This window comes from Silurus aristotelis (assembly GCF_946808225.1).
Source record: "Silurus aristotelis genome assembly, chromosome: 17".
Taxonomy (NCBI): Eukaryota; Metazoa; Chordata; class Actinopteri; order Siluriformes; family Siluridae; genus Silurus; species Silurus aristotelis.
The window spans coordinates 1826655-1843499 of record NC_139590.1 but is presented as its reverse complement, the minus strand read 5'-3'; the positions used below and the strand labels follow the sequence as shown (position 1 = coordinate 1843499).

General features: G+C 41.4%; 3 protein-coding genes across 10 annotated transcripts in view; all 3 read right to left on the bottom strand.

Moving 5' to 3' along the window:
• Nucleotides 1–1895, bottom strand: part of rundc1 (RUN domain containing 1) — a 7719-nt gene extending 5824 nt beyond the window's left edge. The window contains exon 1 of the mRNA XM_083566970.1: nt 1316–1895. Coding sequence (XP_083423096.1) covers nt 1316–1699 — 384 coding nt within the window. The 5' untranslated portion in view covers nt 1700–1895. The remainder of the gene's footprint in view (nt 1–1315) is intronic.
• The window catches only part of rpl27 (ribosomal protein L27), a 26577-nt gene extending 10128 nt beyond the window's left edge, over nt 1–16449 (bottom strand). The window contains exon 1 of the mRNA XM_083567077.1: nt 16446–16449. The gene's annotated coding sequence lies outside the window, so the exon portion shown is untranslated. The remainder of the gene's footprint in view (nt 1–16445) is intronic.
• grna (granulin a) overlaps nt 2924–16845 on the bottom strand; it is a 38634-nt gene continuing 24712 nt past the window's right edge. For 4 of the 8 annotated variants that reach the window (XM_083566840.1, XM_083566836.1, XM_083566838.1 and 1 more), the window contains 8 exons: nt 13156–13309; nt 12930–13027; nt 12186–12339; nt 11961–12058; nt 9078–9231; nt 8878–8975; nt 6385–6609; nt 2924–4137 (listed from right to left, as the gene is read on the bottom strand). In XM_083566840.1, the coding sequence (XP_083422966.1) occupies nt 4024–4137; nt 6385–6609; nt 8878–8975; nt 9078–9231; nt 11961–12058; nt 12186–12339; nt 12930–13027; nt 13156–13309 (1095 nt within the window). In that variant the 3' untranslated portion in view covers nt 2924–4023. The remainder of the gene's footprint in view (nt 4138–6384; nt 6610–8877; nt 8976–9077; nt 9232–11960; nt 12059–12185; nt 12340–12929; nt 13028–13155; nt 13310–16845) is intronic. The other 4 variants (XM_083566842.1, XM_083566837.1, XM_083566843.1 and 1 more) reach the window with 2 other exon arrangements.

Here is a 16845-nt window from a genome sequence, read left to right as displayed (position 1 = left end):
AATGTGCACCGCACACACACATTAAACCTCTAGAAGTGTACACCCTCAGAGATACTCACCAGCTCCTCCTGACGAGAAAGCAGAAGCAGAAAGAGACGAGGAAGAAAAAGAAGTTTCAGTTTCAAAACTTTTATGGTAACGAAAATTTTTTTTTAATTAAAACCAGACTGGGAATAAAAAGGTTCGGTTTTGAAGCCGTAAAAAGTTTCAACCCAAATACAAGAACACAAATTTCCACCTGTATACCAGGTAGATGGGCGCCATTACTTTTGCACCACAGTACACAAATGTTTCCATCTCAACTGAAAATGGTTTTCTTGGTCCTTCCTTGAACTACCACCACCAGGGGTTGCTATGAGGTTCTTGTTAAACCCTACTCCACCACCACCACCACCACCACCATGAAGAACCTCCGAAGAACTTCCAAGGTTCTGCAAATGACGTGTCCAAAGCTACTGGTCAATGATGTGAAGAGCTACATGTCAGAAATACTGCAAAAACAAAACAAACAAAAAAGTGCATTACAGCTGCCATGAAATTAGGAATCAGAAGTGTGGAAACAATCTTCTAAGAAGAACCCTTTCGGAAAAAAGTTCCAAGAAGAACCTTTCCAAGTGGAGCCTCAGCTGAAAGCTCCTGGGCTTTATTTCAAAATGACTGTGAAAAGTGGATTAGAGCTGCCATGGGTTCGATAAATGATTCTGAAGAACCTTTAAATGTTCCTCAAAGTGTTGCACTGAGCCAGTTTAAAAGTGCCTTCGAATGTTCTCCTAATTCATGAACTTTTGGAGGATGTGGACCTACATCTAGAATCCCAAGTGTGCTCTGGTTAGATGTGGAAAGGTTCCTAGAAACCTCTGGAAACATCAATGAGCATTGAATGTGGGTGAAGCATATAAACTGCCTGCTTTGATAAGTGCCTCAAAGGTTTCACATGGAACCCCAGAAATAATGTTTATTTATTCCATGAGGATCTTCTGAATCTGGAACCCTGAATGTGGACACTGGTTTGGCCAATTAAAGGCTCCATGAAGAACCCTGCAAAGTGTTTGTATGTTCCATAAGGAACCCTTGGTGTTGACAGACCAAGTGACCTGCCTACATCTTCAACACTAAACATGGACGTTAATTAGATGCTTGAAGGCTCCATGTAAAGCCCAAGACGTTTCCATGGTCCATAATGAACCCTTGGTTGATATATACCTAATAAACTGCCTATACTCAGAACCCTGGAAGTTCTAGAGAAGAACTGAGGAGCCACTAATAGACACTTTAATGTTGTAGGAGTTGATGTGTGGATCAGTCAAACCCTCACCGAGTTCTGGAGCGGATGCTGCGCGCGGCAGCCCAGGACGTGAGGACACCCTCTGAACGCGAAGTCCTCCAGCTCCTTCAGCATCTTCTCCTTGTCCTGCTCCTCGCTCGGCCCGTGGACGATCTGCTTCAGGCGGAACTGCACCTGGGCGAAGTGCGACGTGAGCGCCAGCAGGGACGAGTGCAGCTGCTCGTGCTCTTCCTCCAGCCGCCGCAGACGCGTCGCTGTCGACGTCTCCGCCACACCGGCCGGAGCTCCGTGTCCCTGCCCGCGCTCATCCTCGGGACTGGCGACGGCACCCACCGGAGCCCAGCGCTCACCGGCGCCGGTCACCGCAGCCTCGCTGTCCGCCTCCACCGTCTCCACCGCCTCCTCCGCCCACATTCCGGCTCTGGTTTATTTATTTATTTGTTTGTTTGTTTATGAATCTATCTGTATATTAAAACAGTGTCTCTTCCTGATTAAACGTTATTTTTAAATATAATCCGATCGGATGTTTCCGTCGCAGCTGCTGAACCCGCAGGTGCGGCCGCCATCTTGTGAGTCCGCCGTGACGTCATCTAGGCGAGCGGGCCGCGGTGCGACGCCGTGACCGTAAACACCCAAGATCTCAAAACCATGCGTGCGCCGGCGGGAATCCAACTCAGGCCATCAGCCATGGTTTACAAATCAGGGAAAAATGGAGTCACGCGCACGCCGGCCGGGGATTGAGCGAGAGCGCGATGACGTCAGGGGCATGGTTTGTTTATTTGTTTGTTTGTCTGTTTAAGAAAGAATAAAAGACAATAAAAGAAAGAAAATAGAAAGAAAACATACCAAAGACAGACAATAAAACAGAAAGAAAGACAATTAAAAGAAAGAAAGAACAGAAAAGTAATAGAAATAAACCAATAGAAAGAAAGAAAGAAAGAAAGAAAGAAAGAAAGAAAGAAAGAAAGAAAGAAAGAAAGAAAGAAAGAAAATTGAACAAAGACAGACAATAAAGTCAAAAGAAATACAATTGAAAGAAAGGAAGATAATAAAAGAGAAATAAAAGAAAATAAAAAGAAAGAAAGAAAGAAAGAAAGAAAGAAAGAAAGAAAGAAAGAAAGAAAGAAAGAACATAAGAAAGAACACAAGAAAGAAAATTGAACAAAGACAGACAATAAAATCAAAAGAAATACAATTGAAATAAAAGAAAGAAAGAAAGAAAGAAAGAAAGAAAGGAAGAAAGAAAGAAAGAAAGAAAGAAAGAAAGAAAGAAAGGAAGAAGTTGTTATAACGAAAGAAAGAAGTATGGTCTTTTTTTTGTTGCTCAGTTCCACTGAAGGAATAAAGTATTGGCACCCCCGTTGGCTGGGAGAGAAGGTGTTGGTGGTGGAAGATCTTTTCTGCTCATGTTGATCTTTCCACAGAGTCGCTCTGTACACGAGCCAGAAAGGCTTTCAGCTTTTTTTCAGAAAAACAGTGAGCAGATACGGAGATGTTCCTCAGTTTGGAAGATCACAGCAGGTCACAACCAGACGAAGGCAGATAAAAAGCTTGAAGGTGAAAGGATGGAGGACATGATTGTGCTTTTACTCAACTTCAGTTCATAAGCTAATTGTAAAATAGTGGGCGGAGCTGAGATTCTTTCAAGAAAATCACTTTTATTCAAATCAATACAGCACAAGTTTATTATAGAAACTCAGTGGAAATCATAATTTAACATCAAACATCGAAAGGGAAAAAGAATCAGAAGATCACAGTGATGGATAGAAACCATATGACCAAAGATCTGGTGACACCTGACCATAAAGTATGAGCATTTTTTTAACATCCCATTCCACACTTAGTCTCCATTTCCTGTTATAAAGAGCTCCAGTCTTCAGAGAAGATGTTCCACCAGAATTTGTGAAGATTTGTGGAGATTTCATTCAGCTACAGGTGTTAGTGAAGTCAGGTACTGATGTAGGTGAGGCGAGGAGGGCCATGGTCTGGGGTGTAGTTAGCGTGAAACACAAAGGCTCCCTCTGGTGGGGTGAAGGAGATATGACAGCTGGGGCTTTTACAAAAACCCACTTGCCTACTTGCCTATTTGTTGACGGTGATGTGGCGAGCCGTCTTTTATCCCACAAACCACATCACTGATAAAAATGTCCATTCAGGTCTTTATTACTGTAAATAGCAATAAAAATCTACTTGCTAGTTACCCAGAGAAAAGCTTTACATTAGCCATGCTAGTTGTGTACTAGCTAGCAATCATATACCAAACTGCTGTTTTGTGACCATGACTATTCCATTACACATGACCACAATCCTCTAAGAACCTCCTGAACTGGTGCAATATCAGGACATAATATCTGCAACTATTTTTTTAGCTTTTCTGTAGCAAAGCAGGTTGAGATGCTAGCTAGCTAATCCACATCATCATTAAGACGTATTTAATGGTTTAAGTGGCCATTTGCTGAGGAGTGTAGGAAGGTATGAGGTCAGTACAGGGTTCGGAGATTGATGATTGATGAATTAGTGCAAACAGGATGATCTTTAGGATGAAGTTCAGCTCTTTCTGATTATCTTCCTTTCATGTTTTTATTCAAAATAAAATCAAAATTCATCACCTGATTAGTGTAACGTGTGTGTGATCATTATTCTAGTTTAAAGTGTGATGTCACCCAGTAGGATTACCTTGGGGTGTGTGTGTGTGTGTGTGTGTGTGTGTGTGTGTGTGTGTGTGTGTGTGTGGCTCGCTACTTCTTGGAGAACATGTCCCAGTTGAAGCCCATCACTGGAGTGCAGGAGCCGGACTTGTCACAGGTATATCCAGCGGGACAGCAACGTTGCATATCACTGCAACACACAGCCTACACACACACACACACACACACACACACACACACACACACACACATTTAGTGTAAATATGAATTCATGACCTATTAGTTACAGAAACCTTCACAATATTAGTTCATCTAAAAGACGCATGGCCTGTGTGTCAGTTTTACTAAAGGGTGTGTGAGGGTCATGTTTACCACTGTGTAGGATCTGTGTGTAGGCTTCTGTCAGTACACTGTATAGCAGTTGCTGAAGTTTTGTAAGAGGAATGTTGTCCCATATAAGTGTGAAACAGGATTCTATCTGCGCAACAGTTCTGGGTTTTCTTTGTTGTATTTCTCATATCATGATGCGCCAAATGCTTTCCAATGGTCAAAGGTCTAGACTGCAGACAGGCAAGTTCAGCACCTGGGGTCTTCTACTACAAAGTCATGCTATTGTAATAGATGCAGTATGTAGTTAGCATTGGCTTGCTAAAGACCTTTCCTGAAGAAGACCTTTTCCGGATGTGGAAGCATTCGTTGCTCTAAATCCTGTATAAACCGGTCACCACTGATTGAGCCTTTCCTAATGTAAAAGCTGCCCATTCCACAGGCACTACTGCACCTCCATACCACCAGAGATGCAGCTTTTTGAACTGAGCTCTGATAGCAAGCCAGATGATCTCTCTCCTCTTTAGTCTGGAGGATGTGGTGTCCATGGTTTCCAAAAAGAAATAAAAATGTAGATTTGTCTGACCACAAAACAGTTTTCCACATTTTTTCTACATTTTTAAAAAACCCTGGCCAGAGAGAATGGCAGCGTTTCTGTATCATGTTCACGCATAACTACTTCTTTGAGTGATAGAGCTTTAACCTGCATTTGTGAATGACATGGCAAACTGTGTACATAGACAATGATTTCTGGTGTTAATGAGCCCATGCTGTCGTTTCAATTACAGAATCATGACTGGTTTAATTGCAGTGCCACCTAAGGGCCTGTGTGTCAGTTCTACTGAAGAAGGTGTGGCCTGTGTGCCAGGACTGCAAAAGGAGGTGTGAATTGTGGATCAGCTCTACTAAAGAAGGTGTGGTTCGTGTGTCAGTTCCACCAAAAGAGGCATGGTTTATATTTTAGTTCCACTAAAAGGGGTGTGGTTTGTGTGCCAATTCTATTATGGGGGTGTGGCCAGTGTGTAAGTTCTAAAAAAGGAGGTGTGACTTGTGTGCCAGGTCTGAAAAAGGAGGCGTGGTCTCTGACTCTGACTAATATTCTTTCTATTATAATCAATCGTTGTACTAAAGCAAGCTGGTTTGATGTTTTCAAAAGAGAAATTGATTCAATCGATTGTCATGAGTGATTAATTGCAACTGCATTTGTATCTGTTCTGAAATGTACCTTAAATTAACACTTTTCAAGTTTTTGACACTTTAAACAACATGCGCATGGACAAATATTGCTGCTTTATGCAAATGTATGTTTATTATTAGTGAAACCAAACTCAACATGGAGCATGAAGACTAAAGATTTTTGTGTATGTTTTAAAGTAATAATGGTGCTTTCATTTACGTAAATCACCAGGACACCAAATGGAACCTTTGCTATGTTTCCACACGGACGGTTAATGAGGTGATACCGGAGAACTTGTACCTCTTTATACTTTCATACTGATTACAGAATCAGAGACTTTTTTGTTTTTAATGTCTTTGAGGCAAATATCCACTGAAATTTATGTTGTTTTATTTATGTCTGTGAAAAGAGATGACAGAGACGGTGGAAAGCGCCCCCTCTTTGTTTTCTTTATTTTACAAAAGCACAGGGTTTTGATGTTATATTATGAGCGTATACAAATAAAAGTAAACCCTTCGACAAATTCGAATGATGTTTTTCTCTTCTCTGTACATAAGTATAAATAGAGTATTTTAAGTTTGTTTGAGCGCTGTGAAGTAAAAAAATCCCTCAAAACGCCCCCAGATGGTTAATTGTGTTCATCATGGTGGATTTTGGTGCTGATTTGAGACTTCAGTAAAACATGTTTATATTTTTATATCTGAGTAAAGAAAGGGCGTCATGAACAAACGTGTGTTGCGTTGAAGGTTTTAATTTCGCTTCTTTTATATGTATTTATTTATGTTTATTTATTATGTTTAATAAAAACGGTCAAACAAAAATGCTTAAATAAAAATTAATTAATAAATTAATGAATAAAATTGAATGGCGTTAAAATAAATGTGAGTTAACGCGTTATTAACACATTTTGACAGCCCTATTAGAAACACATTAAATTCCATCTTTACCTTCAGAAACGGGCAGCAGCCCCAGGAGCTCTCTGACATCCTGCAGCAGGTTTCTGTGTCTCTGCATCTGAACCCTTCTCCGCAGTCAATGTTCTTCTGGACCTGCGGTGACAACATTTCCCGTTTCCCAGAGTCGAATTTTATCCTGGAGCTTTTCTCACACCACTGATCACGGCAGACGTAGCCTTTCGGACAGCAGTTCTCTCCGTCCTCGCAGCACGTAGCCTGGGATGAAATAAACAGGCCTGATTTGGTTATCTTTTCATAATGGTAAGACTGGACATCATGGTTCTGGCTAGTTAGGTTCTTCTGTATATATATATATATATATATATATATATATATATATATATATATATATATATATGGACACTAAATAGACAACCATGGTGGACAGTGCTGTGATTGGCTGGTCAGTGGTACAATAGTTAATCAGGGTGCAGTTTTTTACGGCTGCAGAGCAAGAATTACTGCTAGAAGATTATAAATTGAAATCCTTATTAAAAATGGAAGAGAACATGTTTTGACATATTACTACCTAATGTCAGTTCCACCACAGGGCCGACTAGAACTTGAAAACAAGTAGACGTGAAAGGCAAAAATTATTCTACAAAATTGCCATTTTTTAAATACTTATATACTGTTTTACCAAGTCGAAATAAAAATTTTAGGGTCCAACAAATAACTCAAGCAAATAATTCCTTCATGAATGGATCCCCCTCTTATTTAAAGTAATCTAATGTGCTGTGCTGAAGCAATCAGACATGGCTGAGACAGACTTCCAGTATCATCTCTGTTTATAAAGCAATGATCTGATACTGTGTGCATTAAAGAAACCAGCTCCCGTGCAGACAATGCCATGTCATATCGCATCTTTACCCATAAAACCCTATTAACTGAGTAATCCGTGTACTGGTTGGTTGCTAAGTTTTTGTTGTGTGTTGTTTGTTTCATACTTCCGTGTCCTTGTTCCTGTTTTGCTCATTTTGTGGAACTGGGTTTGACTTTGTTTGCTTTTGTCGGCCTGTTTTAAAGTACACAACAGGCTCCTGCCTTCGAGGAACTTTTTTAACTCAAACATGATCTGAATATCAAATACCGTATTTTCCAGACTATAAGCCGCTACTTTTTTCCCACGCTTTGAGCTCCGCGGCTTAAACAGCGAAGCGGCTAATTTATGGATTTTTCCTGGGTTTTTCCCGGTTTCACAAACTTCAAGCCAAAAAACTGAGTCCCAAAACATTAGACCAATGAAATTGCTGAACGGCTTCAGGTGATCCAATGAAACTCTTTATATTAAATCAGATGCGCTCCCACTGAATCGGGCCGCACCACATCATAAATATGGATGATGTTCCTCTGATGTTTGACCTGCCGCTCACTCGGACTGTCTACAGGAAATGTGAATCATTCGTCACGCTGAAAACAACCGGGCATGAAAACACACTTCACCTGTGTTCTGAGCTGCACGACATCGGGAGAAAAGCTTCACCGATGGTGATTTTTAAACGCACGACGATGCCAAAAGATAAACTCTCGAGAGAAATAGTTGTGAAAGGAAGGAGGAAGACAGTGAACAATGACTTTCTTGGTAGGCTACTGTTTAGATACAAGCCGTGTATCAGACACTGTCTTTCATTAAAGCCCGTGTAAAGTTAATTAGTTTCAGTGTAGACCTGCGGCTTATAGACAGGTGCGGCTTATTTATGTTCAAAATTCAGTGGGTGTGGCTTATATTTGGGTGTGCTTAATAGTCTGGAATTAGTAGTACGGTATTTAAATATTCATTATATAAATACACACACTTTCTAGACACATGTAAATAATTATATATATGACAAATAAACTTAAAACTTGAACTCTGAATGCCTGTTTAGAGTTATGATATAGCTCAATTCCTCTAAACATTCATGGAAGGAGTCTCCAGTTCAAGTGGAAATACTGTAGTTTATATTTTATTATTTGAAAATTAGTATGTTCTCATAATGTGACGGTTTGCCTAGCGTAGATATTAATGATGAGCTCCTGTTCATGACTGATCAGAGCATATTCTTTATCCTCAATGCATAGTCCAGGCTATATGAAGAGTTACTCAGCTATAGGAATGTGCTCGTATTATTATTTACATTGAGGTTCAAACTGATCACCAAGTGGCAAAGACCCTTTAAGGTCAGACAGTCTGGAGTCTGGGACATTAAATATGTGGTAAGGTGAGTGGATATGGGAAGAGTGCAGCATATTTACTACCATAATCTATTTATACTATGAAGAAAGTACATGACAAGAATACCAAAGAAGGAGAAGCAGGAACAAGAGGTAAAGCTAAAAACAGTGTCTCAACACCTCCCACTGTGTTGTGGAGTTCACCTCTCACTGTCCCAAATCCAAATGGATGTTGACGTGATCTCACCCATTGTCCGCTATTCTTAAAGAACAAACAGACACACAGGCCCCAAGGTAGATGGTTCTGAAGGGTTCTGTCTGAGCTTTTACCTCAGGAAAAGGGCAGCAGCCCCACCCTCCCTTTACGTCCTTACAGCATGTGGTTCCATCAGGACAAGCCACAGTGTCGTCACAGGGAACATCAGAAACTGAACACACAAGCAAGAGGATTATCATTTTAATTATTAAAAATACAATATCTTTGTTTCTATAGTTTAAAAGTAAATTGTTAATCATATCTGATGACATACGTTTGGATTCTGGAACCTTCTGTCCATCGATTCTTCGGCTTGGGACCTTCTTCAGCCAGGGCACTGAACCGAAAGGATCATCACATGTCTGAGCTGCGAGGTTACACTTTTTACCTTGAGGACAGCAGTGGGTAAAGTCCTCACAACACACCGCCTATGAACAAAACAACTTCACATGAACTTCACAGTCACACTGTGACCAAGTCTATTCTTAAAAATGCAAAATAAATACTCTGGATGGAAGTGAGCATTTGGTCAAGCACTGTTCTGGGAACAGAGGGTGTAGATGGCCAAATTGAATGGTAAAAAAATCCCACAGCTGTATGAAATCTTACTAAAAGTGTTATATGTTACAGTAATTAGCAGCAAGTATGAGAGGAAAGAAAAGAGACATGGAAGAAATAACTCCTGGTAATATTGCTGAAAAGCACAAAAGATTACAAGATTACAAGAAGATTGTATGTCATGGAATTCTCATCACTTGCTGAGGTTCTCAAACTTTTCTAGGTACTCAGCTAGAGGGAATATTCTCATTCTCTTATTTTTAAAGACCTAAGATTGTAGAACATTGTGTGTATTATCATTTGTTATCTGAACAAATTACCACCCGCTCGTGTGCAGGTTTATGAAGGGAGTGCGGCGCCTGAACACGTTCTCAAAGCCGCTGGTTCCACTGTGGGATCTGTCAGTGGTCCTGAGCGCACTCTCTCAGCCTCCTTTTGAGCCGATAGAGAGTATTGATTTAAAGCTCCTTTCGCTGAAGGTTGCTTTGTTATTGGCTCTTTCTACCGCAAAGCGGGTTAGTGAACTTCATGCTGTGTCAGTTCATGACTCCTGTAGGCGGTTTGCTATGGATTTCTCGCGAGCGACTCTCAAGACTAATCCGGCATTTATCCCTAAGGTGAGCGAGTCAGCTTTCGCCTGCAGACAGGTGGATTTGATGGTTTGTCATCCGCCTCCTTTTTCCTCAGTGGAGGAGGAGCGGATTCACTGTCTGTGTCCTGTCCGTGCGTTACGTCACTATGTTGACAGGACGAAAGGGTTGAGACGGAGTAATCAGCTGTTTGTTTCATGGGCTGATTCTCGTAAAGGAAGACCTGTTTCCTGGCAGCGCCTCTCCCATTGGCTCGTGGAGGCTATTATATTGAGATATAATAGCGTGGGTCTTAACCCTCCAGAAGAACTGAGGGCTCATAGTACCCGAGGCTTGGCCACTTCGTGGGCGCATTTTAAGGGCGTTTTCGATTCAGGACATTTGTGCGGCAGCTTGCTGGGTTTCGCCGCACACTTTTGTCAATTTTTATAGGCTGGACGTCACGGAGCCTTCGCTGGCTCATTCCATCCTGAGTGTGTAATATATATATATATATATATATATATATATATATATATATAGATATAGATATAGATATAGATATAGATGTATTATATATGTATATTTGTGTATGTATACGTGTATATGAAAGTGAATAACAACGGATGATGGAAACATAATGGATCGGATGTTTGTCATTTCTCTCACGTTTCCGCTCTCTTCGTTGAGAGAAATGATCTCATTTTATCACATCACTGAATTGGTTGACACCTGCTTCGGACTGTATCTGCAGTCATAAACATTCCTTCTGTACTATGACATGTCCACAAGGTGGCACTTTCACAATTAAGTATTTATATATTTTGGTTATTTTCTTGTTAGTTTAACTTGTTTATTTTTATAATTCAACATTTTTTATAATATGTATATTTGTCTGGGTTTTTGATTTTTCAAGATTTATGTGATATTTTTTTGTCTTGGGTTATATTAATACATATCCCATCATACTTGGTGGTACAGGTCACTTCCTGTTCACCGCATGCAAGAAAAAGCCACGATGAGCATTGAAAAGCTGCTATGCTTATTGTTAAGAAGATGTGTTGAATTAAAATATAAGTTTGTGCAAGAAGTTACCACTCAGTCTACAAGCAGCCAAAGTGGTATGTAACTTTATTTTCTGTTTTATGTCTAAATGTAATGTTTTTCTTTGTAACTGAATGTATTTTGTATATTTATCCTTTTTATTCAGTTCTACGGTGTAAATTCTACAGTGTTGATGTCTGTATTGATGTCGGTGTTGATGTCAAGCTCAATAAACATCAGTAAAAGAACCTCGGCCTTCGGATTGTGACTAAGGGCGGCATACGGACAGCATATCTGCAATACGGGAGCTGTCTATATCCCATAGTGAGATACCAAACAAATGTTTGAAAGAGAACTTTAGGTTACTTACGTAACCCCGGTTCTCTGATAACAGGAGTGAGGTATCTCACCACACTTCCCTCCTCGCAGTGCACGGAGAAGAGATATGTGAGAATGAGGAAGGGACCGTTAGCAGCGGTGTATATAGGGAGGCGGGACTCCCGCATCTCTGTCGTGATTGGTCTGTCAGCCGACAGACGTGGTGTTATTGATGCTTCCAGGATTGGTCATGCCCGAGGCAATTCCCATCGTAAGATAACTCACTCCTGTTATCAGAGAACCGGGGTTACGCAAGTAACCTAAAGTTCTATGTTTCAGCAACAAGTATAAGAGAAAAGAAAAGAGCCATGGCAATAATATTGCTGAAAAGCACAAAAGATTACAAGATTACAAGAAGATTGTCTGTCATGGAATTTTCATCACTTGCTGAGGTTGTCAACCTTTTCTAGGCACTCAGCTAGAGGGAAAATTCTCATCGTATTCTTAAAAGCCTAAGATTGTGGAAGATTGTGTGTATTATCATTTGTTATCTGAACAAATCTGATCAATTCCATGGGATTTAAAATACTTTTTAAACCTCTGTATATAGTCAAATGGCAAACACTTGTCTTACTGCTGAATAAACTGTGTTCTCAATAACATTTTACCTGAGGAAAAGGGCAGCAGCCAAATCCTCCCTTTCCATCCTTACAGCATGTGGTTCCATCAGGACAAGCCACAGTGTCGTCACAGGGAACATCAGAAACTGAACACACAAGCAAGAGGATCATGTTAATATCATTTTAATTATTATATCATTTTAATTATTAAAAATACAATATCTTTATTTCTATAGTTCACCAAAAAATTGTTAATTATATCTGATGACATACGTTTGGATTCTGGAACTTTCTGTCCATCGATTGGTCGGCTTGGGACCTTCTTCAGCCAGGGCACTGAACCGAAAGGATCATCACATGTCTGAGCTGCGAGGTTACACTTTTTACCTTGAGGACAGCAGTGGGTAAAGTCCTCACAACACACCGCCTATGAACAAAACAACTTCACATGAACTTTACAGTCACACTGTGACAAAGTCTATTCTTAAAAATGTAATATGAATATTGTGGACTGATCATGAGATCCTGTTTATTATTTTACATTTATCTGAAAAAATTCAGGTTCTCTATTCTTTTATAAAAGTGAGGACCTGGTCAAGCACTGTTCTGGAAACAGAGAGTGGAGATGGCCAAAGTGTATGTTAAAAATACCAAACCTGTATAAAATCTTGCTAACAATTGTTCTATGTTTAAGAAAAAGAGCCACGGCAAAAAAAACTCCTGATAATATTGCTAAAAAGCACAAAAGATAACAAGATTACAAGAAGATTGTCTGTCATGAAATTCTCATCACTTACTGAGGTTGTCAAACTTTTCTAGGTACTCAGCTAAAGGGAATATTCTCATCTTATTCTTAAAAGCCTAAGATTGTGGAAGATTGTGTGTATTATCATTTGTTATGTGAACAAATCTGATCAATTCCATGGGATTTGAAATACTTTTTAAACCTCTGTATATAATCACATGGCAAACACTTGTCTTACTGCTGCCTAAACTGTGTTCTCAATAATATTTTACCTGAGGAAAAGGGCAGCAGCCAAATCCTCCCTTTCCATCCTTACAGCATGTGGTTCCATCAGGACAAGCCACAGTGTCGTCACAGGGAACATCAGAAACTTAACACACAAGCAAGAGGATTATCACTTTCATTATTAAAAATATAATATTTTAAAACCTAAATAATGATCTTATAATTTATTTCTATAGTTCACCAAAAAATTGTTAAGCATATCTGATGACATACGCTTGGATTCTGGAACCTTTAGTCCATCGATTGGTCGGCTTGGGAGCTTCTTCAGCCAGGGCACTAAATCGTAAGGATCATCACATGTCTGAGCTGCGAGGTTACACTTTTTACCTTGAGGACAGCAGTGGGTAAAGTCCTCACAACACACCGCCTATGAACAAAACAACTTCACATGAACTTCACAGTCACACTGTGACCAAGTCTATTCTTAAACATTTTTAATTAATACTGTGGATGGAAGTAAGGACCTGGTCAAACACTGTTCTGGGAACAGGAACAGAGGGTGGAGATGCCGAAGTGAATAATAAAAATCTCACAGCTGTATTAAATTTTGCTAACAAATGTTCTATGTGTCAGGGAGCAGCAGCAGGTATAAGATGAGAGTAAAGAGCAGTGGAAGAAAAAAACTCCTGATAATATTGCTGAAAACACCAAAGATTACAAGAAGTTCGGCTGTCATGGAACTCTTAGAACTTGCGGCGGGTCTCAAACCTTTTTAGGTACTCAGATATGGAAATAAAAAGTGGAGTAGATATTAATGATGAGCTCGTGTTCATGACTGAAAAGAGCATATTCTTTATCCACCAAAAAATAGTTCCCTTTCAAGGACTTGAGCTGCGTTGGAATGCTTTGGGAACGCTTCCGCGTTGTCCAAGCTCTAAATCACGTGTGTAATTTGGCTAAGGGGAGACACAAAGTTACCAGTGGGGTGACGTCATGACCAGGAAGCTACAAAACGCACATGCATTGGAGCCAAAGCTAGCTTCTGTTTGTTCAGGAAGTGCTCTTTGTGTGTCTGTCCCCTTCAGGTAAGTGGTAAATGTCCAAAAAAAATGTAGCAAGCGATCATGCTGACTGTGCACAAAGCACAGGCCATGCGTCGCTTGCTCAGGAGCGGAGCACATTAGATTGGTTCCCGAGGGAGCCGCTGTGTTTGCGCACATGCACATTGGCGCACATTCGGCGTTCATGCTGCGCACATTCGGCATGCCTCGTTGAGGCACACTCTTTGTTCTCGCATCTCTATACGGTCACTCAGCTCCTGGAGAACGCTCTTCAAAGTTGAGGCTGATGCTGCTAAATGGCATCTGTTCTCTGCGTGGTGCGAGTACCACCAATTAACCCAGTTAACTGCCTGATTGGTTCAGTGCTGGAGCATATTTACTACTACTTGCTGGAAAGCAACAAATCATTTAAAAATAAATCTACTGGAATTGCGACATGCTACACCAGTTCTGAAACCCAAAAGATTAAGAAAAATAGGCTTTCCTGGAAAATAGGCTTTCCTGGAATTCTCACAATTTTTCTAACAAATGTTCTATGTGTCAGGGAGCAGCAGCAAGTATAAGATGAGAGTAAAGAGCAGTGAAAGAGAAAAACTCCTGATAATATTGCTGAAAACACCAAAGATTACAAGAAGATTCGCTGTCATGGAACTCTTAGCACTTGCTGAGTTTCTCAAACTTTTCTATGTACTTAGATATGGAAATAAAAAGTGGAGTAGATATTAATGATGAGCTCCATTTCATGACTGACCAGAGCATATTCTTTATCCCCAATGCATAGTCCTGGCTAAATGAAGAGTTACTCAGCTATAGGAATGTGCTCGTATTATTATTTACATTGAGGTTCAAACTGATCACCAAGTGGCAAAGACCCTATAAGGTCAGACAGTCTGGAGTCGGGGACATTAAATATGTGGTAAGGTGAGTGCATTTCATGACAAGAATACAAAAGAAGGAGAAGCAGGAACCAGAGGTAAAGCTAAAAACAGTGTCTCAACACCTCCCACTGTGTTGTGGAGTTCACCTCTTACTGTCCCAAATCTAAATGGATGTTGACGTGTTCTTACCCATTGTCCGCTATTCTTAAAGAACAAACAGACACACAGGCCTCAAGGCAGATGGTTCGGGAGGGTTATGTCCGAGGTTTTACCTGAGGAAAAGGGCATCAGTCCCATCCTCCTTTTCCGTCCTTACAGGAAGAAGCCCCTTAGCATGAGGGGCTACTCGATTCAGTTCAAGTCCTCTCCTCCCCCCTTCAACAGGGTGTGTCCCACTCTGGTGGGACCCAAGCAGGCTCTGTTCCTGGAACAAGAAGTACTCACTCTCTTAAGGAAGGAGACCATCGAGGTGATCCCTTCTTTACTCAGAGAGTCTGGCTTTTACAGCCAGTACCTCAAGGTTCCAAAGAAGATTCTAGATCTACATTCCTTCAACCACTCACCAATGAGGCTGAGGTTCAGGATGGTCACCCTCAAGCAGGCTGTGTCTCAAATCAAGCCTGAGGACTGGTTTGTCACAAGAGATTTAAAGGACACCGGCTCATAGGAGGTTTTTGAGGTTTGCCTTTGGTATTGAAGCGTACCAATATCGGGTCCTCCTGTTTGGCCTTGCGCTCTCACCCTGCAACTTTCCTAAAGTGTATAGGTGTGGCCTTGATCCCGCTGAGACTCCAGGACATCCGCATTTGATGATTACTTAATAGCTCGATCAGAGCTTCTTGCAGTCCAACAGCGAGATGTTGTTCTTACCTGTATGAAGAATGTGGGGTTAAGACTAAATGTCAAGAAGAGTGTGTTTTCTCCAGTACATAGAACCACCTTCTTAGGCATAGTGTGAGACTCGACCATCGTGCAGGCACAGCTGTCTCCAGCTCGGATCAAGGCTATCCTCACGGCAGTCAAGAGAGTGAGAGAAGGCCAGTCAGTCATTGTAAGCGTCCAGTGTGATTCCACTTGGACTCCTGCACATAGACCCCTCCACTGGTGGCTCAGCGACAGAGGACTCTCACGCAAGGGCACCCCACTTCGCACTATCAAGGTGTTGTGGCGAGCCTTTCGAGCCTTAAATATGAGGAACGAACCTGCGTTTCTCTCTGAAGGCCCTGTCCTGGGAGCTCCTTGTCATCGCATAACGCTAAAGATGGATGCTTCCCTCACGGGGTAGGAAACGGTCATGAGTGGCCCCTCCGTCCAAATTCGGTGGAGCAGGCTCCATCTCATGTGGCACATAAACTGCCTGGAGATTCTGACCGTGTTTCTGGCTCTGAAACAATTCCTCCCAGACCTAAGGGATCGCCATGTGCTGGTCCATACGGACAACACGTTGGTGGACTCTAACATTAACCATCAGGGGGGCCTACAATCTCGATCCCTATACAGGCTTGCACGGTAGATCCTCCTGTGGGCCCAGGAAAGACTGCTCTTATTGAGGAGTGCTTACATACCTGAGTACAAAAATCAGGGAGCAGACGCACTTTCGAGGCAAGCGCCGAGGCCCGGGGAATGGTGGCTCTACATGGTTCGCGGACCATAGATCTTCTCTCCCACTCAGGAGGCACCTTGGTTCACCCCGGCCCAGAGTTATGAAGACTGTGGCTGTGGCCCCTTGAGAGGGCACATTTTTTAGAAGCTGGTCTCTCCACCGAGAAAGTGGAAAACAATCTCCAACCAAATGCTCAATCGACGAGGAGGCTGATGCTGCTAAATGGCATCTGGTTTCTGCGTGGTGCGAGCACCACCAATTAACCCAGTTAACTGCATGATTGGTTCGGTGCTGGAGCATATTTACTACTACTTGCTGGAAAGCAAAAAAACATTTAAAAATAAATCCACTGGAATTGCGACATGCTACACCAGTTCTGAAACCCAAAAGATTAAGAAAAATAGGCTGTCATGGAATTCTC